This window comes from Maylandia zebra, linkage group LG8, assembly GCF_041146795.1.
Source record: "Maylandia zebra isolate NMK-2024a linkage group LG8, Mzebra_GT3a, whole genome shotgun sequence".
NCBI classification, from domain to species: domain Eukaryota; kingdom Metazoa; phylum Chordata; class Actinopteri; order Cichliformes; family Cichlidae; genus Maylandia; species Maylandia zebra.
The window spans coordinates 12,557,105-12,585,101 of NC_135174.1; the positions used below are offsets into that span (position 1 = coordinate 12,557,105).

The 27,997-nt window shown below is 41.5% G+C and overlaps 1 protein-coding gene across 1 annotated transcript; it reads right to left on the bottom strand.

Moving 5' to 3' along the window:
* Nucleotides 1–28: 28 nt before the first annotated feature.
* Nucleotides 29–27,987, bottom strand: rnf40 (ring finger protein 40). Its single transcript, XM_012922179.4, has 24 exons — nt 27,841–27,987; nt 27,288–27,435; nt 26,999–27,166; nt 25,714–26,008; nt 22,917–23,117; nt 20,981–21,102; nt 20,693–20,839; nt 19,548–19,622; nt 19,305–19,424; nt 19,003–19,182; nt 18,458–18,593; nt 17,976–18,097; nt 17,600–17,871; nt 17,211–17,328; nt 16,951–17,100; nt 12,948–13,160; nt 12,707–12,832; nt 12,012–12,152; nt 11,823–11,924; nt 8,561–11,517; nt 4,128–4,226; nt 2,476–2,619; nt 1,840–1,888; nt 29–1,617 (listed from the first exon to the last, which is right to left on the bottom strand). The coding sequence occupies exons 2-20, from the start codon at nt 27,423–27,425 to the stop codon at nt 11,341–11,343; spliced, it is 3,003 nt and encodes a 1,000-aa protein (XP_012777633.1). The 5' UTR covers nt 27,426–27,435; nt 27,841–27,987; the 3' UTR covers nt 29–1,617; nt 1,840–1,888; nt 2,476–2,619; nt 4,128–4,226; nt 8,561–11,340.
* Between the last annotated feature and the right edge of the window lie 10 nt (nt 27,988–27,997).

Sequence of the window (27,997 nt, forward strand, 5' to 3'; positions counted from 1 at the left end):
ATTCAAAGAAAAACACTTGCAGCAGTGATGGAAATTGTCAGTTTTATTGTGAAAATACATTTGCTACACAAAAAGCAGTTTATAAAGATTGCATTAAGTAAAAGCCAGTGCATTTACATTATATACAAGAAGAACTAGAAGGCAAGAGAAACAAGTAGAAAATGTTAAGATATTGTTCAGTAATAGCTGGCCTGGTGGACGTTTTGAAAAGATCTTCACTGGTGTCTCTTTAAAACTGTGCTTGTCTGTCACATTTGTTGCATTACAACAGCTCAACATACTAAAATAAATAATATAGACCTCTTTTAAAAAATAAGAAAAGAAATAAACAATAAAACAGACAATATAAATGGTTCCCCAATTTTGTTGCCAGAGGGTTCACCCACAAGCAGACAGATCCGTGACCTGAAACATTGTCGGTGTCGAATTATCGCAAGGAAAAAAAACTTTAAAAATAAAAGCTGAAGACAACAACCCTGTCCGCTGTGGTTCGTGTTGGCTTCAGCGGCAACAAAATTACAGACCACTGCAGTTGCAACCATCCTTTCTTTTTTCTTTTTTGCCTTGCTGCAGATCTGAAAAGCGCTGTGATTGCTGAAGCTCTGTTTAAAACACTGTAGGTGTAGTTAGTTTTCCTCTCTGCAGTACATTCCTCACAACATTCTCACATATTAGCAGTTTGGGGCTGTACGTCTAGTGTTTCAAGCATCCTGGGTTACAAAGCGCTGCTGCAACAGTCATGTGAATTCAGGGTTTGTTTTAGGCAAAAATGATATCTAAACTCTAAATGAAATAAAAGGAAAAAAACCAGACAAGACAATATTTTAGAGACCTGCAATAAATGGTCTGTGTTGGTCTCAGGAGACCCAGTAACAGTGCATGAGTACAGTTTGCTCCTTTACTCAACAGCGTTCTCACTGCGTCAGGCAACTACAAGAACAGGTACTGGCAGGAACAAAGGTTGGAGTACAATTCACCTAAAAAGATTTTTAAAAAGGTAGCTACATTCATATGGCCTTAATGTGCCAAACAGTATGTGTTACTCACATGTGATCTATCTTTCAGAGGCTGTTGTGGTAAATGACCAGCAGAGAGGCCCTGTGTTACCCCGCTGAACGGCAGGGGGGATCAAACTGTGGCCCAGCTGGCGGATGTAGCTGTGTTACATTCACTGGAGTCCTGCTGAAAACAGCACAACGCAATGCAGGCGTACAGACTCTAGTTTTACGGTTAATTCTCAGTCAAACCTGCCTAACCCCCCCCCCCCCCCCCCCCCCCCAATGATCCAGATCAAAATCTCAACGGAGTGGAATATGAAGGCACACAAGTTCTAAAAGATGATACCACTAGTATAATGCTGTTAATATACCTACAGAGGTGTGAGATTTGCTCATGGCAAGTCCCGTCTTAACCACTGGACCTACACCAAGCATGAGAACTGAGCTTATCTCTTCACCAACCAGTCTAATAAATAAAAAAAAATAAAAAGGGTCCATTTCTGGTCGAGGTATACCCTGCAGTCAGAGTACACGGTTCGTCGTTCAGAGGTTTCCTCCTCCCGGCTAGTAACCAGTGGCTCCTTGGTTCTGTTACATCAGTTTTCAGAGGACGATGAGGCTGTGGGGGCAGTGACAGCAGTTTAGTCCACCTCGCTTTACAGTCACATTTTCAAAAGTGGACCCATTATTATGGTTTCCCACTCTGTGATTTTTATTTTTCACATTAGCATTGAAGGAGTCGCAGTTCTTTGTGTACGCCGTCTGAAATAACACTTGTGCCTCTTTCTACCTTTCTTATGATTGGCTGCACCACACAGCGAGAGAGTCATGTGATACTTACTGAGTGGTTTAAGCTTGATAAAGTGGCCCCGCAGTTTCTTCGATAGGTTCTGTAATAAGTGAAGATTAAAAAAAATGAATGAGCATTTTAAAACAATGTTTTTGACGCTCCTCCAAAACAGCTGTGACAACACAAAGGGCATCAAGAATTTAGTTATCCTTTTCCTGCTGTTAGAAAGGCCCCGGTGAATCTGAATACAATAAAATACATCCTGAGCCTTTTGTGACTCAGCTGCAGAGTCTTCACACCAAAAAACAAAAAAACAAAACAGGAGCAGCACACACTGTTCTCGCGTTTACCAAGAACTGCTTTACACCAGAGACGCCAAACAATTTTTAAGAGGATTACCTAACCCCGTCCAAGAAATCATAATTGCATGCGCAAATGCTGCTCTTACCACTGATACTCAGTAGCTGACGGAAACTACGAAACTACGTTTAATTCATAATTACAAGATAATGCACAGCAGACTATTGGCCTTCCCTAAGCATCCTCCAGTTTTTCAGATTTCTCCAGGATCAAAATACAGTTGTTTTCCCACACAGCGGGAAAACAACTGTAAGCAGTGAACTTCATTTCCCTTCATTTTACACTAAAATAATGCATCAAAGGAAACACCTTTCTCCTGCGTCTTACCACGTAAAGGCCGTTTGTGCGACTTGCGTCGATGCACCATGACCCCGATGATCAGTGCAGCGCTGACCAGCACCACAGCCAGTACTGAGAAGCTGGTGATTGCTGCCAGTTTCCACACGTCAGGTGTCTCATCCACTGATTTGCCTATTTAAAAAAAAAAAAAACACCATTAGAATTCCACTTTAACACCAACACTTTTGTGTTAAACACAGCTAAAAGAAGCCATTTGGGTTTTTTTATTGGCAATTAATGTCAAAACTCACCAATATAAATGACAAGAAACTGAAAATTTGGTTCACATCTTTTCTACGACAGATTGCTTTACTAACAGGCTGAAGAAGAGGGCATTCTTTGGGTAAGTGCAAACTAGTTTTTAATAATAATTTCACTTATTAAGGGGAAACCTCTCCAAACCTACATGGCTCCGTGTGAAAAGGTATTGACCTCCTAAACCTAATAACTGGTCCTGCCACCTTATCTGGCAATGAGTCTTCTCATCGCTGTGAAGGAATTTTGGCCCACTTTGTGGAATCATTTTAATTCACACTGGAGAGTTGTCCATTACCAACAGCCTGATTAAGGTCATGCCAAAGCATGTCGATCTAATTTAAGTCCTGACTTTGATGAGGCCACTCCAAAATGTTGCTGTCTCCGGGTCATTCGGAGGTGGACTTGAGCTTGAGTGTGCTTGAGCTTCAGGGTGTAGGCTGATGGCTGCACATCCTCCTTCTGGATTTTCTGGCACAGAGCAGAATTCATGGTTCCATCAATTACAGCAGGTTGTCCTAAAGCAGCAAAGCAGCCCCAGACCACCATATAACCATCACCATGTTTGACTGTTGGTATGATGTTTTACACCAGCTGTAACGGGACTCAAACCTTCAGCTTTTGTGCCGTCAGTTCCACAGATTATTTTTCAAACGGCTTGAGGATCATCAAGATGTGCAGTCTCTTTCTTATTGTTGAATCGTGAACTCTGGCCTTAACTGAGGCAAGTGAGCCCTGCAGTTCTTTAGATGTTGTTCTGGGGTCTCCTGGGTGAGTCATTGATGTGCTCTTGGGGTAATTTTGGTAGGTTCCATGTTTTCTCCATTTGTAGATAATAATGGCTCTCACTGTGGTGCACTGGAGTCCCAAAGCCTTAGAAAAGTCTTTGTAACTCTTTCAGTCTGATAGATGTCGGAGACTTTGTTTCTGAGCTGTTTCTTCAGATCCTGCAGGATGTGTTACTTTTTGAGATCTTTTAGCCTGCTTCACTTTGTCAGAAAGGTTCTGTTTAAGTAACTTCTTGATTCAGCAGGTCTGGCAGTAATCAGGTCTGTGTCTGGCTCATGAAATGGAGCAGAACCTTCCAAAAAATTGTTTAATCACAGTTAATTATTGATTTAACAAGACAGGGCAGTTAGTTTTTCACACAGGGGCAGGTTGGTTGCGATAGCTTTTTCCCCTTTAATAAAAGAAACCTTCACCAAAATACTTCATTTTGTATTTTCTCAGCTCATCTTTGTCCAATATTAGAATGTGTTTGATGATCTGAAACATGTAAGTGTGACCAGAAATCAGGAAGGGGGCAAATAATTTTTCATGGTAGCTCTAACACTCGACAAGCAAGTTTTAACAGATGTTTTAACAGATGCGACTCAGTGGCTCACATGTGTTGCAGGACGGGGTTTTCGGGTACTGCTTGCATGATTCACAGGGCAAGCAACCATCATAGTCTGAGCTCCAAAACTCCGAGCTCCGACACGGACCTGCACACACAGAGAAGCAGGTTAGTCGTGACATTTCATTTCCGGTCATTATCTCAAACCTTACACTGTAATCCTAGAAGGTAACCAAATAAACCATAATCAGGTGGTTTGAAGGAGAAATTAGGTTTCCATCCACTTATTACAGTAAAAACATGTGACCTGAACAGGACATCAAATGATTTCTCTTCTCATAAAGTGAAACTGGGAAATTCCTTTGTGGAGAATCTGTCGGTGCATCTCATCTGCACGACAGACAAGTAGTCGGTTTGGCGTGCGTGAACATTCGGGCCATGTGTGTGAAGAGCAGGATGTGCTTTCACAGAGTGCTTCCGTCGAATTGTCTTATGCGCGTTTATGTGCGACTTCCAGAGAATAAATTTGCATCTGTGAGAAAAAGAAGTGGCAGTTTGGTTTAGCGAGACAGAAAACGTCTACCTCCGCAGCCACGATGGACAGCTTCGTTTCTTTTTCCTGGCAGCCAGCCAGGCGGACAATTAAAGCCATGCACTTCCTAGATGATAAGGAAAGGACAAGGCTAAAGATGTGAGACAGGCTGAGAGCAGAGGCCGTTTTATTGTTTTAAAAGTGTGCGGTTTTCTCTCCAGCTTTAACATCCTGCATTTGGTTAAGAAACACATATGCACTAATGCCCTGAAGACATGCATGAAGTACGATCTCTGCAAAAACAATATTACAACACAAAGTCAACCTAATGAGGTCAAACAATACCAGACATGACAGCATTACAGATAACAACAAGGAAACCACCCAGAGACACTTGATAAATGATGATAATCATTCCTCATCAAATGTGTAAGACACGCATTTGCATAGAATTAAAAAAAACATATTTTATGCTCAACAATTTTAACAAGAAACTACCCGAGTCATGATTTGTGGTAACATTTCATAACTGCTGGCTTTAACCACCGCTGACAGCAATAGCAAAACTCACAGAGGTGAACCTGACGCATATCAAAGTAGGGAAATGAAGGCATAGGAAACTGCGGCAGTAACATGTAACAAATATATTGCTACACCGAGCTCAGGAGACGATGCACCGCCTCATCAGTGCTGGAGCAGACAAAGGGGAAAGTAGAAACTACAACAGATCAGGCAGGCTTGGAGAAAAACGAAACAAAGAAGTGATGAATACCAATATGAAGTAAATCTCTTTAGTACTGTGCTATGGCTGAAGTATTCAAATCCTTTACTCCTGATCACAAGACCTACTCTGTGGTTCAAAAGCCTGACTTAAAAAGTAACATAAAAGTATTATCAGCAAAGTGTGAAACAAAGTTGCAGCAAATGAAGTAAAATAGATCCCACATTTAATAATGTGTCAATTTAACGAGCATCAAGCAGTTTACATAATAAAGACTCTTGAAGTGATAATTCACTCTAGTTGAGGAGGAGTAATTAATAGGCTTTGAAACAAAAGCGTAGTATCTATGGTTCAGCCCTAATAATGTCACCGTGACATTATTAGGCTTATCTCGGCTTTGCCTCAGAGGTGTGTGTTTTTTTTTTCTTTTTTCTTCATAAATATTTTACCAGAAGTCGTCATAGCAAACTGGAAGCGTGACATTAAAATATTCTTAGTATTTAGGATGCACTTCAGGTCAAACCAGAGCTTGCTACCTAAGAACTCGTCACATTACTGATGCTTGGTTTCAACATTTTTTCCAACATTCAGGGGTAGTGCTCCAGAGCAGCACCTTCTTGGCTGAAAAGATATTGAAAACAAAACAAAAAAAAAGTCTGCATGAAGAGGCTGAAGCCGGCTGGAGGACTTCCACCCAGGAGACAGATCTTGCCCTCCATTCTGGAAATGCTATTTTTTGATGGGTGTTGTTGTTTTTTTACTTTTGTCAGTTGCCGTGTGGTTGGGTTTACGCATCAAACCTACTTTGTTAGGCTTATGAAAAGGTCATGGTTTCAGTTAAAATACATTGTTTCACAATTCTAACCACAGGTTGGAAGACAAACTAGCTATGGTGACGAATCACTCAACAATGACGACACCAGCAGGGAACATTCGGGTTCAGTCTCTGGACATCTGTTTTCAGATGATGAGTTAATTCAGTTCAGTTCAACTTTATTTATATAGCTGCAAATCACAGCAACAGTTGCCTCAAGCTGCTTTATGTTGTAAAGTAACAATAAACATTAATACAGAAGCCTGTATGAGCAAACACTTAGCAACAGTGGGAAGGAAAAACTCCCTTTTAACAGGAATAAACTTCCAGCAGAACCAGGCTCAGGGAGAGGCAGCCGTCTCCATCATGGAGACAGGACAAAAGACAGAGGGACATCTGTTGAAGGCTATCAGAGCTTGCACATTGAAAATCTGTGCTTAAGGGGTAAAATGCAAGGGGCCCTGACCATAGCCTGTAGATAAAAGATGGCCACAGCCACTGCGACATCACTGATGGGGATTTATCTCTTGAAGTCTCAAATTTAGTATTTCAGACTCAACATCTTAATTTTTTTTTAAATAAAGATGCCATCATATGAATATTCAGACCATAGCAGCTTAAATTCATAAGCGAGCCGCACAGTGACGCATCCACGGCTTTGGTGTCGGTTTTATTTTTAATGGCAACCATAGTTTACAAAATGAACATCAGGTTGTATTACACATAAGTTGAAACTAGCAAATCGGACAATGAACACATCAGAAACATGGTGTTGAGGTATTAAAGAAAGTAAGAGGTATGGTCATTTTTACTGTTTTTCTGACCACACGAGTTGCCCCCTACTGGCCATTAGAAAGAATGAAGGTTACAGAAAGTATAAGAAGCTACCAAATGAGAATGAAGGAGGAACTCTGGGCTAAAAAGCTGTCACATCTATGCTGCTGATTAATGAAAGCTAAATATTAAAGAAGACAAATGTTTCTGTGTTGCGGGATGTGGAGAGCACTGGGCCAAATCCACCAGTCCAAACTGAACCTTACTTGGGAAACATTTTACATTCACTTCATTTGTCTCATCAGTCACAGCTTGAAGAAATCCAGAGTTAACTCTGAGACCTGCATGAGTATGCCGCTGTATGGTTTTTGAGTACAGGTCATTGTTAGACCATCTGTAGTCAAAAGCCACCTGCTCACACACTCATGTTTGAAACATTTTGACCTCCTTTGACTTTGACTCTCTGGTTATATTACAGCCACATGCTCAGGCCCTCAGAGACTCTCCGTCCTCCACAGCCAGTCTCCCTCCAGGGTTTGACTGACTCATTTTATAGCTCTGGTCACAGTAAAAAAAATGTGTCACAGTCCTTGTAAAGCATTTCTCCTCATGATTTCAGCACTACATCATGCAGCTGGACTTCAGCACAAGAGTTCAAAAGGTAACTGGAAGGAACTGAAGCCTGACTGCTGGGTGACCTCTGCAACCCGAAACTTGATGGGACTGATAACATTTCAAGCATTAAGCTAAAAGGTTAAGGAGCTGAATCATTCATCTCTACATCTCTTTAATACCACAGGTGTTTCTTGTGGTTAAGTTTTTCAAATCAGTGTGGAGTGGGAGAGAAAAACCAAAATGTTAGGTTTTTTGTTTGTTTTGTTTTTTGACTAAGAGACCTTGGCAACTCTCAACACCTAGTCTGACAAAGGGTGTTTTGGGTGTGGGGGTGTTGTATTTTGTCATGAACTGGAAGGGGTGGGTGGATCAACAGCTGATGTCCAGATGTAGAGAAGATTCCCCACAGATAGAATCAAGATTAAAGCACAGGGTTTGCTGTTAGTTCTTTGGAAACGCATTTGGCACTTTAATGCCTGAGGAAATGGCCCTAACCCATTTAATTATTCAGAGTTTTATGTTCTTGGTGCACTCTGCGCCTGGTGTTCTCCGGTGGGATTAAGACTTAAAACTTCAGAGCGCTGTGGAAACAAAGTTAAAAAGCTGGGTTTTCTGTTTTTTTGGGTTTTGTTTTTTTTCGAGGCCCTATAAACGTGTCTTTGTCCAAAATGGACACAGGCGGTAGAGCATTTCCATGTGGCTTGTCCTTCTCACCGAGAGGCTCGGATGGATGAGGTGAAATAAGGCGATCGGAATGCGGAACCGGTGAGAAATGCAGCTGGTAAAGGAAGCGGCTCTGTAAGCAGACCCCACTATCTGACTCCATTATAAGCAGAGCAAACCACCAGACTCTGACCAGTGTTCACGCAAAAACACGCCAGCACTTATGAATTAAAATTTAGGAATAAGAATAAAAAATGGGAACATTTAACGCACACGAGGTATTCCCCTGCTCTTTCTTTCTTTTAGTAAAGATTGTTTTCCCAAAAAAAAGGTGAGGGAGGGGAAAAAACGTATTTCACTTACTTTTCTGCGCGCTCACACCATGGAAAGTGGTCACCGCCGCAATAATAAGTCCGCAGAGCGCGCAAAGAGCGTTTAAAGCCATGATGTCTGCGGAGGGAAAGCTGCTCGCTGTCGGCCACACAATTCCCGAAAGTTCATCTGATTAACAGTCCGTGCTGGTTTTCAGCATGGAAAAGCGAGCATCAGAGTGAGTCATACGGAGGAGTCTGCGCCTTGTTTTAATAGCGCGCACACACCCACGCTAACAGCTCCACTCCTATGAGTCATTTCCTATGTACTGTACTGCTCGGATTCTCTGTGCGCACTCCCCGACTCACAGGAAACTCCAGTGCCATAAAGTGTGGTTGCATTTGTTTCAGTTCGAGTGAAAGTTTTTTACCACCTCAGGTATGAGTTTCAATACATAAATGTCATATTTTAAGGGCACACCCTACATTTTTTTCTCCCCTTCTCTCTCTTTCTCCGAGATCCCGCGTAGTCTGGACTTAATAGTGTTCTCATTGTTATTACCACGCCTGTCGACGTCACCCCGTCCTCCCTGCCAAAAAACACAACTCTCTGGCATGAGTCTGGGTCCCATACACAGAAAAAGGGGGGAAACAGCAACCGAGGCAAAAACAGATGACACTCAGATGTTTTTCTTTCTTCTACTATGTTTTTTTAAAGACATTTGGAAATTCTGCTTAAAATTCAAGTAAGATGAGGTTTATCTGTGTCCACTCTTCAGCCCTCTGCTAAAACACAACAGCTCTGTGATGGTCTGGAGACTGCGTTTGAATAGGAAGAGTCCCTGTTATTAATGCCTGGAGCTGGGTGTAGCCTGCTGCTGCTGCTGGAGCACAAATATGCAATAACAAAGCCAGTGGACGCACGCTCGGAGAGCCATCAGGCTGGCCTCCGTCACAGCATTATCTCATCATACATTAATAAAAACCACATCGGTTGAAGCACACGGACATACAAGTCTGCTGATTTATTCATGGCATCCATATACTCACATGAATTCAAACAGCCAGTGCCCAGGTATTCAAGTATCTAATTATTTTGGCGCACTTGGAGCCAATTCTCAGGGAAGGCTGGGATAACACTTCCCAAATGCCCTATAAAGCCTCTTTTTCACATATTCACTATTCTTCTATGCAGCCTGGAAGTTTTTTTATGTGTTTGTAACATGGTGCAAACTGCCTTTCCCACACAAGCTAACGTCAAACAGACGCTAACCAACCTCCCACTAAATAGCTCACATCATCAGATCAGAGAGAGAGAGGAAAAAAAAAGTCGTTTTCATTGGCTCAATTATGTTCGACGCATGTTGTTGCACAGATGTTTTTCTACTTGACTGTCACGGCTAACCTTTAGGAAAGCGGTCTAAAGAGGACCTGGAGCAGCAGAGCCCACTAAGGACACCCATATGAGCCGACTTTCCACTGCAGTGATTTCATCGGTAATGAGGCACTATAAGCTGCAGATGTTGTGTCAAACTCTCAGGCAGGAACCATGGCAACAGGATGAACACACACAGAGGACCTTGCCCAAGGTGATCCAAACACTCCTGCATGTGCTGAGTGGGAGCCAAACTAGCTGATGTCTCTCAGGCATTGTTAATACTATAGCATAACTAAAGACGTAAGGCAGCTCTGGCTGTTTTACTTTATATATTAGAAACATATTTAGTTGTAACCATGCGAGCCTGGGGGATGTAAAGAACGACTTCTTTTAATTTGTGAGTTTAAACTTCAGCTTCAATGACTTTATGGGACCTCCAAAAAACCAGCAGGACTTAAACAATTCAAAGCAATATTTCAAGATGATCGAACACAGTTCACTGCAGTTCCAAGTTTTTAAAACGATACATTAAAAGATAAAAGAGAGAGAGAGACTGCAAAAGTGGGTCCGGTATGTGAAAAAGAGACCATTTTAACACAGTAAAGAACAGCAAAGACAGGAGAACAGTGCCGAGCAGCTCAACTTGTAAGAGAAAAATCGCTGTGCACGAAAAAAACTGTTTATTAACTACAAAACAAACACTCAGTCCGATGTGTCACTAAAACCCTTTTCAGACATGCACTCATGAGCAGGCCTGCTTTCAGTCTGACTCAGCACCCTGATCACTTTTTCACAGCAGCAAACTCACTAATTTGGACCTAACAACCTTGATCACTCACTAAAGTCTTATGAATTTACATTGCAAGTTGCTCAGCTCACTGCAATGCTTTTGACACCAACAGCATGTGCTTAAGAACGTTTTTTTTCTTCCATTTAAAATAAGATTAAAAACACTCCTCCATGATGCTTTTTCCCCCCATTCCCAATTCAGAAGAGTGATTGCTCTCGGAGTGGGCGTGATAGGGGTGGGAGGATTTTGTTATCATTTGCTGCAGCGCGTGCTGACTCAGAAACCCTGCTCTGGGTGACAGCAGGTAAGACAACTAAACGTTAGGGAAGTGTGGAGCGTACAGTGGCTCTCTGCGTCACTGTAAAGCCGTTAGGAGCATTAACAATGACCCGTGTTTGACTGACAGGATGTCGTGCATTTAATGTCTGAAAAGGGCTTTTCTGTTTGGTCACCAACTTAATGAAAAAAAATAACCAAGATGGATTAAAACAAGTCCTTCCAAAGAGATTAAAAACAGGGGACACACTCATCTGTGATCCCAGAAATGTCTGCCTCTTTGAATAAATCTCCAGTTCCTTTATCACTTTTCTATTTATTTCTCTCCTTTGGTTCTGTCTACTATTTTCTGTAGTCACGCCTCGTTTTCTTCTTCTTCCAGAGTGACTTAAGTGATGTAGATGCGGTGGAAGTCGTTGGCTCCGAACGCACAGTTGCACTTGGGGCACTTCCTCTGTCGGGTGTCATAACGCATCTTCAGACATTCGTAGCAGAAAACGTGGAAACACTTGGTGAGCACCGTCTCCTTGTCTCGGGTGTTACAACAGGGGCAACGCAGCTTGGCCTGAAAACAGACAAACACACATGTGTATGGGCCATATGTGAGCTCAGTCATTACCTAATTTTCCTGAGTAATATAACTACTACTCAAGGGTATAACAAACAAGTTTCATGTCCCTGAAGCGCAGACAAATCACTGAATGGCCCGTTCTCACAACTGAAACACAGCCAGTAAAGCAAATTCCAAAGCCGGAGCATTTGCATTAATTTTACTAGACAGTTATGTTTTATGTAGCTATCCAACTTCAGACTGTGCCTGGGAGCTATTGGTGTGTTTGTGTTCTCTGCACACAGCCTCCTCTTTCTCACCTTGTACTGATTGATCTCCTCCTGCAGAATCTCGTCTGCATCCGAGTACATCTCCACCTTCTTCTGTTTCTCCAGCTTCCTTCTGAGCCTGGACAGATCCTCCTGTAAGGACAGAATCCCCAAGATGTTAGACCTGCATCCTCCAATCAGAGCTTTAGATTTGGAGTGACACTCGCAGTGCATGCATACCTGTGCTCGCTTCAGGTTGCTGCTCTCCCTCTCCCGGGCAGTGCGGTTCTCAGCCACAGAGACTTGGATCTCCTTCAGCTTGGCCTGCGTGTGCTCCAGCTGCACCTTCAGGTCCTCTGCCAGCTGTGCGGCCTCCACTGCCTGCAGCGAGGAAGGAAACAGGCGCACTCAATAAAAACACCTAACGATGACAACTTTCAGATGTAATGTGGCGGTGGTATGGTGAGCATTATGAGTTTTTAGGCTATTCTTCAACTCTGTTTCGATTACGTAAGCAGTCCCTTTGTCGTGTTTTGGGACTCATTTTAATGTTATTGGTGACTGTTCTTATTTGTGGGCAAAAAAATAAAAAAATAAAAAAATAAATAAAAATCCTTATATGTGACAAGATGACCTCAATAACTTTGTCTCAGTGTCTGCAGTATTTCCCATCAATTACCAGAAACATCGAAACCAAAACTACTTGAGAAAAAAAAAAAAGGCAAATGTGGCCACAGGGACAAATTCTGGGTCTAATATTTGAACTTTTTACATGCTTAAATGCTTAAATGACAATGAGAGCCTGTGCTTTTGGCCTGCAGCCCCAGTGTTAGTGTGGAGTGATTACACTGGCTTGTTTTGGGTCAACATAAACAGGGGTCTTCTAAAGTGGATTCTCTATATAAAACATCCTTCTGATTGATGGTCCTCCTCACCTTCCTCTTGTTCAGCTCTAGTGCTTGTGTTCTGACAGCCAGTTCCTTTTCCAGAGCTGCCAGGGTGCTCTGTAGGACTCCCTCTTTTTCTTCCAATTTCTGCACAACCAGCAGCTGGGCATCCACCTAAAAGAGGGAGCAAAAAGTAGCCAGCGAGTGCTTCACTGCCCTGACCCAATTTTTTATTTTTTATTTTTTAAACACACAAGTGCTGCCTTGTCAGGTTAAAGTTGTACCTCACCTGGGTTTTGAAAGCAAGAACTTGGTCAGCCAGCTCCTCCTTCTCCTCTTTCAGCAGCTTGTAGATCTGGTTAGATTTAATTCGCTCGCTCATTAGCTTAAAATTGGCATCGTCCTTCTCGCGCAACTGCTGCAACAGCCGGCTGTTCTGCTCCTGCATGTCTTCAAAGGCCTGGCCTGTTACATCCATCTCACTCAACAGGGCTTCCTCCTCCTGAAAAACACATGCGTCAGATATTAAAAACAGTGAAAAGAGTGACAGTCAGCTGTGCTGCTTCTGCCCTCCAGTTTATGAAACAGGCGGGGCTCGATTTCAACAGCAGTTTTCAGTCTTTAAGATAAGAATGTGACGAGGACACGCAGGTTTGACCTCCAAAAGTACCACTTCTAAATAACTGTAAAAGAATCACAAGGATTTAATTTTCCAAACTACTTTCTTACGACTCAAAGACATAAACAGAGACTCTTTTCTTTTTTCCCCCCAGTTCTGAAAACCTGTGCATCCTTGATCAATGTGCCATCAAGAATGAGCAACTTGCTGAGCTCTTTTCATTTGGGGATGCCATCCTATCTTACATTAAACTTATAGTCACCCATCACTAGTTCATGATATCAAACTAGCACAGAATTTGGACATCCAACTCATTTTACATGGCCTACCACACACAACCTGTTTTGATCTGAAGTCGAATGAATCAAACTCCACTTTCTGTCAGTGTAAAGACATTTACCTACACAGTTAACCCTTGAGATGTCTTAATATAAGAAAAAGTGCAATTTCTATAGATGGTGAAAAACAGAAACCTTTGTCTTTTAGCTGTTTATCTGTTACTACATTGCTACTGTATGAATGGCTGAGGGTAGGTCTTGATTAATAGGAAAAGCTGTAAAAAATTAAGAAAACCGTTAAAATTCCAAAAATGTATTTTCCAATACTTTCCAGGGGCTGGACTGGAGTCGTTGCCGGGCCGATTCTGGCCCCCGGGCCTCGTTTTTGACAGCCCCTGGTCTACAGCTCGGAAATGCTTCCCTTGTCGCCTTATTAATTTTCACTAAAAGCAGTTGTTAGGCTGTATTTTGATTTTATGATTGTATAATATACTCTAGAGAACAACTCATTTCATAAAGCTTTTACTAACATTATGACAAGCTCCAGCACTAAAACAAAGTTGTTTTTGGGATAAAGATGGCTTTTCCCCAGCATTAGCAGTGCTGCTCAACAGCTGTTCAACACTACTGACAAAAGAGAAGCATTTAGTTAAATGCATAAGTTATGCATCAAAAAATAAAGGGGGGAAAAGCCTTATACTTGTACACAATTATCTGCTTCTTCTCTTGAGACTATGTTGCACATTAAGATCAATTAGCTGAATTTTCATGTAGGTGGTGTTTGCAGCTCAGTGGGCAAAAAGCAGAAGTTTGACACAGTACACTGGACTAAGAGCCACGATTTTGTGCCACTCTCCCTCTCTTTTTAATGAGTCAGTCAGTTCTGAATTGAATCAAGATACTGCCAAAGATTCCCACCCTACTATTCAAGACTGCGGACGTCTCAATACAGACACACCTGGTTTGTTTTTAGGTAAAAAATTAGCTTTGCTTTATTTGTAAATTTTGGTTCAAGCTGTTTTTTTTTATGAACCAGCTAGGGCCTATAAACAAAAGTCAGATGAACTCATAAGTAGCCTGTTTATTGGATAGTTTTGGCAGTTAAATTCTGGCAGCCGAGGACTGAGGGGAACAAATCAAACACATCTGACACCACTGGAGTTTTAGTTGCTGCGCTTTAACTTTATACCAGATATTAAGGCAAAAGTGAAAAGCTGAATAAATATTTCACTGCAGGCTGTGTTTTACCTCCTGTTAATTATGTTCTGCAAGACCTCCCAAGCATGAGGACATACAGACCATCAGAGCTCAACATCTGTTTTCTTAATGTTCAGTTATTTGCACCAGAATTCACCATTTCTTGGCTGACATAGGTGAAGAGTGTGATTAACATTTATTCATAAACCTCTCCTACTCTCAGCAAAATTAATATCATGACAAGAAAAAGAAAAAAAGCATCCCATTATCTAATATGGGTGTAGCCACCATCTATGCAGAATAACAGTGACATGACTTGAACAGCGTTTAACCCAAGGCTGATAAAGATTTGAATGTCATGAGTATCTGCCCTCTTATTTTCTGCATTTTCTTACAAATGAAATTCCTTAAGTGTTTCAACATTTGCATGACAGCACAGCCAAGTGAGTGAGCTCAGAGTGCTTTGCATACTGAAAATATATCACATTGGATCAACCCAAAAAAAAATAATAATAATATGTCCCCACCCAAAATGAATTCTCACACTCTGGTCTAAAACTGTTCCCCTTAAACTGTCAGGATAATCGTGGCACAGTGTTGCTGCGAGACAAGAGGGTGAATATTTCTGCTAGATAGCATAAAGTTTAAGTTGCTTTTCAAAGTGACCAGAACATCAGTGGCATAGCAGCTCACTTGGCTCACAATTCACCGGTTAGTATAAAGTGTTGAGTACAAAAAGAAAGTGATAAGACTTTATTGCACAAACAGCCATATCCAGGACACAATAACCTTGCTCTATTAAAGCATTTAAGTTCAGGAGTCTGGTGACCACATGATCATTAGTAACCATAGCCACACAAAGCATGCACATGCACATGCCCAAGCGCTGACCATACTACTTATGTTAACACAATGGTGATAGGAAGGCACAAAACATCATGGGAGTCAGCCAGCAGGACCAAGGTCATGATCATCACCATACAACACAGTGATCTTTCAAGCTATTTCAGGAAATTCACTCTTTATCAATGTGTGCATGCAAAATGTATCAACATCGAGATTTTGTTCGGAAAACATTCGATTCAGTCAACATCCAGTGAGAATCTGATGAAGTTGTAAGCAGTGTGCCTGAAGGCTTTGCTAAAAACAACAATTATGACCCTGATCCTGATCATTAGTAAAATTAGAGTGAAGAGCAACCAACAGTCTAAGAATAACAATTCTTGTGAAATATGGACAGACTAATCATGACATAAGCTTATGTTATGCAAAATGAACAACAAATTTAGACTGTATTGTGCAAGAAAACCTTTGCACATTTACGACGAAGAGGAAGAAAGAGAGAAATGACGGTGCTAAAAAAAAGAAAATCTGTTTATCTTTGTTTCATTAGAAACTTTTACCATTTGGGAACTTTAACCCGCCAGCTTTCTAGTACAAAATCTGTAGTTTACATCCCAGTGAAAACACTTTGTCCTATCTCCAGTGAACCAGGTCAAAACAGGCAAATACAGACAATGTGCTGACATTTCAGCATTTCAGGTGTTAAGAGAGCTGTTGGTACTCCAGCAAAGACAAATGCTTTTAAGTGCCACTAGACACGTATCTCCTAACACTGAAATTGGGAGTGCCTACTAAAAAAGGGCAAAAAAATAAAAAAGTAAAAATTGCAAAAGAAATTCAAATTTGAGCGCATGGATTATCAAAGGGATGGTGCCAGTAACAATAATCGTGACAGCTCAAAACATTACCAGCAGGTTAGCATTAGCATACTCAGCTGATCAGAGCCAGGCCACAGCGTAAGCTTTCAGTTCCTCTTTGGTCGTCTAAGATTAGTAGAACTCCTTCCTTAGGCAAATGCAATACTCACTGCACTACTTTCAATCTTAACACCGCTGATTGTTTATATTCAACGCCGGTGGAAACCCCAAAAGCTTAAATATGGCATTTTTATAAGGTTTATGGTTCAAATATTTTATTAGGTACAAAACTCGTCACATGGAAGACAAAGAGCTTAGGACGAGCTTCTTAGGCATCACGTTTTGCCGACATTAACTTTTTATAAACTGGAAAGTAAAAGAGAAATAACGAGGAGGTAAAAACACAGGTTAAGGTGAAGTGCTCTGAGAAGATTACCACTGCACCGCACCACCCACCCACCCACCCCCACACACACACACACACACACACACACACACCTGTTTAGTGGCAGCGAGTTTCTTCTGCAGGTGCTCAATGGTCTCTTCTGCCACTCGTATTTTCCTGAGGGCGTCTTCATCAGCCAGTTTTTTGCTCTCCTTCCTCTCCCTCTCCTCGAGCTCTCGCACTCGCATCCTCAGCTCATCCACCTGGACCATAAGAGACAGAGAGCTTACTTTGTTTTGTTAAATATCTAACCTACCAGTTGCTCTAAAAAGCAAGTGAAAGAGTACAAACAGAAAGGAAAAACAAAACAAACCTCAGCTTTAGATTTGCGTTCGGCCGCCATCAGCTGCACTTTATCTCTTTGCTCCTTTGGCGCTGACTTATACATGTCCAGCAGAAGTTTCATCTCTTTCTGGGACTCTTGGGCTTTCCTGATTGGTTAGAGATTACATTAAAATAAACAGTCATGGCATTTTAATTAGCAGAGTGCTTCTAATTATGAAAACAAAACACTGGCAGACTTTGCAGTTCTTAGAGTAACACTATGACTAGACTTCCTACAATCTGCAAGATTTCCTATTTGTTTTATAATAAAGATAATTTGAAAATATTCATCATGAGAGTAACAACATTTTAGGAAATGTGTGTTTATCGCATTTAGTTACTACATATGAATGTGGAGTTAAATAGAGGGCAGTGTACTTGAGTTCTACTCTGAGCATCTTCAGTGTGTCTGAGTCTTTCCTCTTCAGCTCGTCGCTGCGCTGCCTCTCCCTCTCCCGCTCCCTCTCTCGTTCTCGCTCGGCCTCCCTCTCCCTCTCCCGCTCCCTCTCTCGGGCTCGCTGTCTCTCCAGCTCCCTCCTCCTCTCCTCTTCTTCCTCCTGGTCTTCATCCTCCTCCTTTTTCACGTCAATGCTGTCGCTCGTCGTCTCCTCCAAAATCAGAACTCCAGTGTCGCCACTCTGACAGCGTAACTGTTGATGGCACAACGGTTTTACTGAGAATCATCATCAGACAACTCAGAACAGACACCTCAATTAGATAATGTAAGCGCATGTTAGTAAATGACGTAACCTACCTTGTTGATCTCCAGCTGCGTTTCCCGCAATTTCCTCTTGTAGCGTTGCACGTCGCCTTTCAACTGCAGGTTGTGGTTCTGGAGGCTGCTGATCAAATGTCGCATCTCCCTGTTGATCGGTCCTGAGAAAAAGATGAAAGCCCGACAGTCAGTGGGTGTTTTTGAGTTTGACTCATTCAGCACTCTCAGCTAGCATCACGAAGCTGTAAATGATGAGTTTAATCACATAGTGCACAGAACTGACAGCTTGATACGGATGATATGCAATATTCTCTGCAGAGCTGAGAGAGGATTAGTTTGCTGACTGATATCTTCCTTAATATCCACTCGAGTACCACCCACAAAATATGGTACATTTCTTTCTTCTACTGAGCTTTGAAGCACATTAAAAAATATAACAAATACAGTTTCATTCTCGACAGACGAATATACACGCAAAACAATGTCCCTGACTGAAGTGTGAGAGTGTTTTGAAAAGGTACCTGCTTGCTCGTTGGCTGCCAGGTTCTGCTCAAATTCAATACGCAGCATCTCATATTCTTTGCGCACCTGGGCCAGAGTATCTTCCAGCTGGATGACCTCAGTCCGCAGCTTCTTCTGAAGAGACAGCTCATCACTCTGAAAGGTTAAAAACAGTGAGACATTATTCTCCATGTTTCTGAGCGTTAACAACAACTAGTGCTGTCAGCGTTAATCTCGTCTAAGTGACGTTAACGCCATAACTGCATTAACGCAGCAAATGTCTGTTAACGAGTCACCGCGGATCGACCCGCGGTGAGTTGACCACGTATTAGCGTGGTCAACTCGTTAATGGAGATTTGCCGGATTAATGCGGTTATGGCGTTAACGTCATTTTAATGAGATTAACGCTGACAGCACTAATAACAACACATACAAGTTTAAACTGTAAAAAATATACTGCAATGCACTGCAAGCTTAGGCTGAAGGAGCTGCTCCGGAGTCTCATCTTTTCTCTGAATCATATTAATGTTGACACAAACACACAAAGAAATGCTCTGAGAGTCACCTCCATGTGCTCAATCTGTCGGAGATGGGCGTTCTTCGCCGTGAGCAGGAGAGCCCGTGCCTCATCCAGCTGGGTTTTCACTCCTAGAGACTCGTTGTACAGGAGGGAGAACTGAGACTGCAGACATTTGTACTCTAACGTTTCCTTCACAACCTCCTCTGGAATATTACGCAGGTCCATCTGAAAAGCCCAGATGTGGAGTGAGATGACATGCAGGGCTAAACCATGAAAATCATTCAAATAAAGAAGGAAAATGAAATTAGCCTCCCGTCTCACAGGTATGCAGATTCAAATACATTTACCTTGAGCTTCTCACTCTCCCTCACAGCCTCCTGGAGCTCCACCTGTAGTTTTTCTAATTCTGCCATGCGACTATTTGCCAGCTCCTGGTTGTGCTCCAGCTCTGCATTGAGACTCTCAAACTATTAAAAAAAGGGAAAAGAAGACCACATTGTAAAAGAAATGTGGACTTTTGGAGGCAAGTTGCATATAAAAACGTGTTACACAACACTAAGTAAAGATTTAAACATGTACTTTCGTCTAACCTTTTGAATGTTCAGTGTAATCTGGCCTCCAGCCAGCCCACCTGAGCTGCCAGTGCTGCTGTATCCTGACTTGAGCTGCAGACAGAAAACACAGAAAATGTGTCAGGAAGTAACAACATAAAGTAAATGATTGTTATTGTGTGCGTTTAAAAAAAAAGAAGAAAAAAGTGTCACATCTGCACATGCAGTTATGGACAAACAAGCTATTTTAACTAAAAACACTTGTGTGCATATCCACATAGTTTGCATCAAAGTCTTACAGTGTACATTTAAAAGAAAAAAAGAAAAAGACAAACAAATCTTGCCGACCCGGGCTAGAGATCAAATCCATGAAGCAAGATTGGAAGTTTGGGGTTAGAGCTACTTTAACTCACAAAGGGAGAAATATTTAGTTTGTACTTCAGAAGAAACATCTGCTGAGGTGACTTCAGCAGGTCCCTGCACTTTCTAACTAAAACTGATGATTTGCATAGAGATGGGAATTCACAAATTAGACCTGCAATCAGCCTACAGAGAGAAAAAAAATCTGTGGTGTTAGATGATCCAGCAGGATACATTTGTCAAACTTCAAAGTAAAGCTTACTACAAAAAAGGGCAGTCTGCCTTTCAAAACAACCACTCTGAACTTAGATCTTAATCCAATCCACCTCAAGTGCACACCAGACTTTCTAAGAATATGCCAGACCTGAAGCAGCTCTGTAAGGAAGCATGGACTAACAACCAGCCAAAATAAACTAATTCCAATTTGCACTATGATGAAAATATGTAAGTAATGTGTTCAACAAAGACTCAAAAGAATACATTTGGCTTATTAGTTAAAGCAGATTGTGTTTGTCTGTACTTGTGAACAAAAGCATACAACTCTACTCTGTAATTCTTCTGACATCCAATTTTCATGATCAGAAAACTGCTGTGCTTCTACTGATGCACAGCCCACCTTTGAGCTGTGCACCAGTAGAAGCAGCTGTTTTGACATGCATTGATGCTTAGAGCCTTATCAATGTCAACTCATGTATTAGAGGGAAAACGACAGAGCCTACGCCTAGTGGAAAGATTTAAAAATAAATATGCACACTATAAAAAGAAAAAGAAAAAAAAAAAGGGGGCTGATGCAAAAGTTGCAAAGGGACATTAAACAAACACACCTGCTCCATGGCCTCTGCTAGGTGTTTGTTAAGCTTTTGTTCCCTATTGCGCAGTTTCTCAATGTCCCACTGCAGGTCCTCCACCGTTGTCTCCATCTCAGTCACCTTGGTCTCTGAGCTGGTCACCTTGTCCACGAGCTCATTATACTGCAGGAGAGTGGGACATGTGAATAGTTGCTGCATCACTAGTTTTCCTCATTCATTCACCCTGAAACACTCGAAATAACTACACTTGCAAACAGTCAACATGTATGGTGAGTCACTTAAACAATACTAAGGACTTTGTACCTCCATGGACATCTTATGGTGTCTTCCCTGCAGGAGAGTGGCTAAGTCTCGCAGTCGAGTGTTCTCGTCCAGCAGAGTGCAGTTCAGATTGATGATGTCAGACTGGCTGTCATCTTCAAATCCTGCCAAACCAAACCAAAAAAAACCAAAAGCCCCAATACTGTCATTCTAATTTGGCCAAACTAACAAGTATCAAAGGAAGCACTCCAACAACTCAGTTATGATGCATTAAACTCAAAAATCTAGTAATTAGTTTAATGTAAATGATGTAAGATACAGTGCTCAGAGGTTTACTTACACTCATGCACATGAATGTCAGGGTAATTTGGACTTGATTTATTTGAACTGTTCTTTTTTTCAGGATAGAGGGATTTTGAATTTATTTTTGATTTTTTCAAAACCACACAGGGTCAAACGTATCCATATCCAAACACACACACGCCCACTAATATTTGATCAAACATCCCTTAGCAAATTGCTCCCCAATCAAATGTTTTTCATATCCATCAACATGCTTCTTGCTGAATATTTTACCACTCCTCTTAGCAGAATTGTTACGTTTAAATTGGTTGGTTTCCAGGCACAGATTGGGCTTTTTAACATGGTCCACAAATTCTCAACTGGGGTAAGATCGATGCTTTGGAAAGGCCATTCCAGCAGCTTAACATTAGCCTGCTTTATCCTTTTCAAAACCATTTTGGATGTGTTTGGCATCAGTGTCCCAATGGAACACCTGTGTCACACTGTCAAACTTTGTGTGTGATTTGAGATGAAATTTGAAGAATTTGGAGGTAGTCCTCTTCCGCCGTCATTATTCCATCCACTTTGTGCAATGTACAAGCACCACAGGCAGCAAAACAGCCCCAAAGCATGACCATGTTTGACAACTCAACTCTTAGATTTGAAAGCCTCATCTCTACTACTCCAAACATACCTCCTTTCATTGTGTCCAAACAGCTCAAAGAGGTTTCAACTCTCATCCGAGAAGCTTCTTCACTTCTAAGAGCAACTGGTGGAGAGTCCCAGATTTTTAAGCCCCATTTGTCACGCCTTCAAGAAACTTAAAGTCCAGACACTTTTCTTTCCAAGCTCCTTAGACTACAATGACCTGGATGACTGAGAGCCTTCTACAACACACTTTTCTCCTGAAGGTATTTGGCTTGTGAAATTTGGGCTGATCCAAATTTCATTTGAGCCTGAAGGTGTCAACTTCGGTTCAGAGACTTCCTTCTTGGTCGGCGCCCTCTCAGTCCATGGCGATGTGAAACTCCCTTCACTCTGGCCATTGATCCTGGTGTTTCAGCAGCTTCCAGTTCCTGGGATGTTCCTGAACATCCTAACCAACATCCTCTCATCTGAGAGTGAAAATTTGGGTCTTCTTACAATATTTTGCAAATTTGTGACACATCTGAATAATTTGTATTTATGCACATTTGTTTAAGTTCTTCACAAAGAACTGCAGGAGACATTCCCAGCTTTTGTAAATACAGTTCTCCTTCACAGATCTTCACTGAGTTCTTTGGACTTTCCTATTTTTCTGAGTATTGGTAGTCCACAGAGTGCTGTCAAACAAATATTTTTTTATGCTGACAGAGAGAAACCACTAGTTGTAGTCCATCATGATCACAAAGAGAAGTTAACAAACCTGAACCTTGTCAAGTTAAAAGAAACTGTAGAACCTTCAACATATTTACAGATTAAAATGAGTTCATGTATATATTTGATTCTGTATAAATTAATTTAACCCTGTGTAAATTAGAAAAAATCCAAATGAAATTCAAACTTGTGCACCTAATTTTTGACTTTTAAATGTCACTGAAGATTAAAAAAAAATGGAAAAAGAACAGTTCAAAGAAATCACTATGATGAACGTATGTAAACTTCTGACTATAACTGTACATTTAAGTGTCAATAACAAACATTTCTCCACAGTTACCTGCAGCTTGGACCACCTTGCACATGTCACTGATGTGACTGTGCAGCCTATCAAAGACGCAGACCAAGCAGGCGATGGCTTCTTTGCTGAATTGCATGCGGTCCTGGAGGTGCAGAGTTAGTTCCTCCTCACTGCTCTGCTCCAGAGTCGACAAGAAACCCTTGGCATTTTCACTCAGGGGAGGAGGTGGTGGTGATGTATCTGCACATATGTAAAAATGATAAAGTCAGCAAGTAACAATTTGATAGAATTCTTAAATATCAATTTAAAAAAAAATTACAATTAAAACAGTAATCTATTGCTGGCACAGTCCAATGTGGTAAAGTCTGGTATAAACAAGTATTTTCCGAGTAATTTGTTATTTAAATACAAAGCAAAGAAAAAAGAAATCTGCCAAATACAGACTGTGTAGATTGGGACTAAAGTCTTGATAATACTCTAGATTTCTGCAGTTTGTAGCCAGCAGTACATGCTAACAGATGGAAGAAATACTGCAACAGTTGCCTTCTTTAGCCCACTATCATTCCCTTTTGCCTCACTATAATTCAGGGGTCAGCAACCCTGGGCATGCTTGCAACAGCTGGCACGCGAAGGGTTAACTGATGGCACGACCATAGCTGGACTGGCCATCGGCCGTTGGTGATTTTTCGTTTTTATGGGCCGAAGATTTTTTTTTAATTTTCTTTTTTAGTAACGGTAATAAACAATGAGAGGTGGTGGACTGGTCAGGTGCTGGCCGATGTGTAAAAATAACTCCGTTGTTTGGTGGTGGCAATGGCGGAGATTCCACAGAGGCCAGCAGGTGGATGAGGGAAAGGGGAGGCAGGAGGAGAGACCCGAGGCGGGCGCCGAGTGTCAGGTGAACTGAACTTAAGGTAAGAAGTTATGACCTGCAGTCTATCTGGGTTAGATATAAACCAAGTTTAGGTGGAGTTTATTTTCGTTGTGCTGACTTTTTACAGTCAGTTACAATAACTCGTACGATGTTACTGATAGTGAACTTTATTTTTATTCATAAGGTACGTTAGTAGAGTTGCCAACCGTCCCGTAAAAAATGGAATCGTCCCACATTCAGAGAAAATATTACGCGTTTCGTATTGAGCCAAAAAGGAACACAGTTTGTCCCGTACTTCAGCTAGAATGAAACAAAGACACAAAGCTGGATTTATTCTGTCTTTATGCTGCACAGCTGCCTCTTCTCCTCTCATTCTCTCCCCCTCCCTCTCCTGTTGTTACTTCAATCATGAAACTGATCAATGATCAGCTGATCGGCTTTTCTCTCTTGTTTGTTTATCTCCTACTTTGCACCAGAAAGAAGAAACCAGCGGATGTCGCACTAAACAACAGCAGCACGTTTAAGCTTGATCAGCTGTTGTTTAAATTTATTTAATATTAATTTATTTGTAATTAATTTTTTGTCCCAGTCCAGCCCTGGGCAAGACACGTAGTGAATTAATCTGAGAAGGTGCATTAAAACATAAATAGCCAGGCCAGCAGTGCACATCGCAAATCAGCTCGCATAGACACATTAGTCGTGCCGCTTCTTAATGAGAGTATCTTAGCCAACAACCCCAACTACCAGATTCAACTTGTAATTGGCTAAAAATCACTTAGCCTACCGGTGAGAGGGATGTTGCTAGCTGGCAGTTTTTTCAAGCGATGTTGAAATTTCCACATTCCAACACTTCAAATGCTTCAGGAGCTTTCCGCTCAGCGCAGCATCAGCACCACGGAAATACACAGATACATCCGTAGGCTCGAGACAGAATTCACAATGTGTTTTTAGGACTTTCAGGTGTATGGACCAATGTTTTCTTTTCTGATCAAACCAGAAAGGTTTAATGAGCAGCTGGATTTGTCTCGCATTAACTGGCTGGACACAGAGGACATCAAAATGCAGCTGATTGAACTGAAAAGCTCGACTCTGTGGGGGGGTCAAAGTTTGCAGAACTACAAACGCAGTTGGAATCCATAGCTGTGCATGTTCATGGAGCTTGCATTTTCACCTGCTGGACATCACTACCTGACAATTTTAACTGTCTTCAGAACATTGCAGAGGCCTTATTGACAGTATTTGGCTCTACATGTCTGTGTGAGCAGATTTTCTCTCACATGAAGAGTGTCCTCAGGTAGCCGTCTGAATTCTGGACACTTGGAGACCTGTGTCTCTGAGTGGGAGACCAGAGATCACATTAACATGCGTATCTCTGTATTAACAAACATGCCACATTGGCCCAGTTTATTATTTCTTATCATTGTTGTGAGGAGACCATAAATAGCACTTGCGTTTTCTGTTGTACAGTTCATTTGCTGTTATGGAGTTTTTGTTATGGATAAAAAGTGTCTTTTTTTGTTTCAAAATAGCTGATAACTATTTACTGATAGCTGCCAACATCTGCAAACAAATACAATTGTATAAAGTTGTTCTATGTAGTGTGTAACTGTTCATATAGAGCGTTATTAAATTTATTGCTAATGCAATTATATGGCACACTGACTTCTGAGGAAACTAGATGGCACTCATCAGAAAGGTTGCCTACCCCTGCTATAATTTAATACGCATCTTGAATAATGGTCAACACACAATAAACAAGAATATCCTTAAATTACAAGGCCTGAAGTTCAGTCTTGTTGCATAAAATTAGCTATCAATATAAATAGTAGTGACTCAGACTGATGTAACTTCATGAGTAATGAAAGTCATAAAGATGCACTAAGTTAAATTGAGAATGAATGAATAAAGCAGATTACAATAGTCTATGACAGACGATTTGTCATAAAAAAAAAAATTTCTAACCTGTTTTTGTATCCGATTGCGGCTCTGTTGGTGTCAGTAAATCGTCTCCAGTGGGAGGAGGGGGCTGCTGCTGCTCCTCTTCCTGACACTCCTCTTGTTGCTGCTCTGGCCGCTCACCCTCGTTCTGGGCCTCTGGCACAGGAGGGGGAGGCACGCCAGAAGGCAAAGCCAGGTTGACACCATCTTCCTCCATTGGTGTTTGATCGGGGATGGTTGCTGAGGGTGGGGCGGGGGTAGAAACAACTGGAGGATCTGGCTCAATACGTTTGCGCAGAATGCGCACGTTTTCTTCCAACTGCAAGTCAGACATAGAAAAAGGTGTTAATTCTCTTTACAAGTTATTACCATGAGTTTAAGCCTTAGTACAGCTAAGTATATGTATAGCGACACTGCTTTGTGATCCTTCGATGTAAGCTCTTCCTATCATTGTGACGCAGAATTCACCAAGCGTTGGACTGTTCACGTACCAATAGGGAACGTGAGCTGGGATTAGACCACCTGATGATGTGCTGTTGCAATAGTAATCCTGCTCAGTACAAGAGGAACCGCAGGTTCAGACATTTGGTGTCTAGTGCTTGGCTGAGGAGCCAAAGGTGCAAAGCTACCATCTGTGGGATTATGACTGAACAGCCCGCCGGTGTAGGAGAGCTGTTTGTGACTGAACTGGGGGACGGCCGAACAACAGTCGCCCCTCTCCAATTGTGCACCCATGTTTGTGGAGAACGTGTTGCTAAATAACTTCTAAACATCCTGATAACCAACCAATACCTGTCACTATGTGTACAATCAGGTTAAGGCAGACAGGTGGAAAACATGTACAGGATACATAGGACGTGGAGCCTGGACCTATGTATATAACAACTATCCTCCTAGACATGCTGATCAAGCTGGATGAAACCTACTATATAACCTGCCTAAGGTACCATGATTATCTATAACACCTATATAGCTTTTGGGAGTTATTTTTATAACACTCAGATCCTTACAAATTACAAAAAGATGACAATCCATCAGATGGAAGAGCTGGGAAATGCTTTCTTAATTTATACATGCACATGTGCCTGCTATAATTGGTAACAGGAAAAAACATTAAGATCTGCAATTACCAGATATAAGCCAAATTGCTTTGCCTCACACAAATGCAAGCGTGCTAAAAAAACAGATTCATCTGACCGCTGCGTTTAAATGAGGTTTTTATAAAATGTGCCAGTTCTTAAATCAGGTTAGAGTGGAAACTAAAATTCAAGAATGGATTCTAACAATATAATGAAATGCACAGAATTACTTGTGACCAGTAGCGATTAACAATCAGCAAGGTAGTGTCATCAGTGGCTTGTCTCTTCTCCAGCTTCTCAATTTTCTCTCTCAGCTCATCCTCCATTGCCTGTCTCTGCTCCAAGCGTTCACATAGCTTCTTATTCTTGAACTGGAGAACCTTCATGTCCATTTCCTCCTGAATTAACAAACACATACAAACAGAGAAACAAAATAATGAGTGTTAGGGATTGTAGATGTTGTCTGGCAAAAATAGATGACAGATTGTGCCTTGAGAGTGTGAGGACCATATAACTCACCGTAGAGGAGACTCCAGCTATGCGTATTGGCTCAATTAGCGTGGTGGTGGTCTTCTCTTCTTTCTTGCTTTTCTTTTCAGGTGGGCCAGGGGGGCTGTCCCCGCCTGGGGGACGCTTTCCTCCCCCAGCACCTGACATCTTTCCTTCCCTGCATTACATCAAGCAAGGCATGAAGAATTATAATTCATTCATTTTGTGACAGCAAAGGGACGGCGTTAGCCTTAAATCAAAAATGCAATTTTAAATTTTAAAAGGTTCACTTTTCTGGTCCACTAGCATTTACATGCCGACTTATTACTGTATAAAAGGTATGCCTGCAGAATTACCAACCATCTTAATTCCATATTGCTACAAAGATTAAAGATCTTTTGCAAGCTTGCAGCTTGCTACTGCTAACCATGCTAATGCTACGCTAAGGCTAACGGACGGCGTTATTGGTTCAAGATTCCGAGGTGGTCGGGGTTTTTATTCATTATCCATCCCTACATACACAAAATGTTCTTAAACAGGCATATGTGTGTCTTTTCACAAGAGAAATGTTATCATTACAAACCTTAACAACCAGTAGCTGAAACGTAAGTCAGGACATCAGAGAAGCAACAGGAAATATGCAGCTAACGCTTCTTCTTCGTTGGTTTTAAATGTTCCTTACAATAACGGGAGAGCATTAGCGCCGCCTATTGCTTGCAATTCACATAATGTAAAGATTA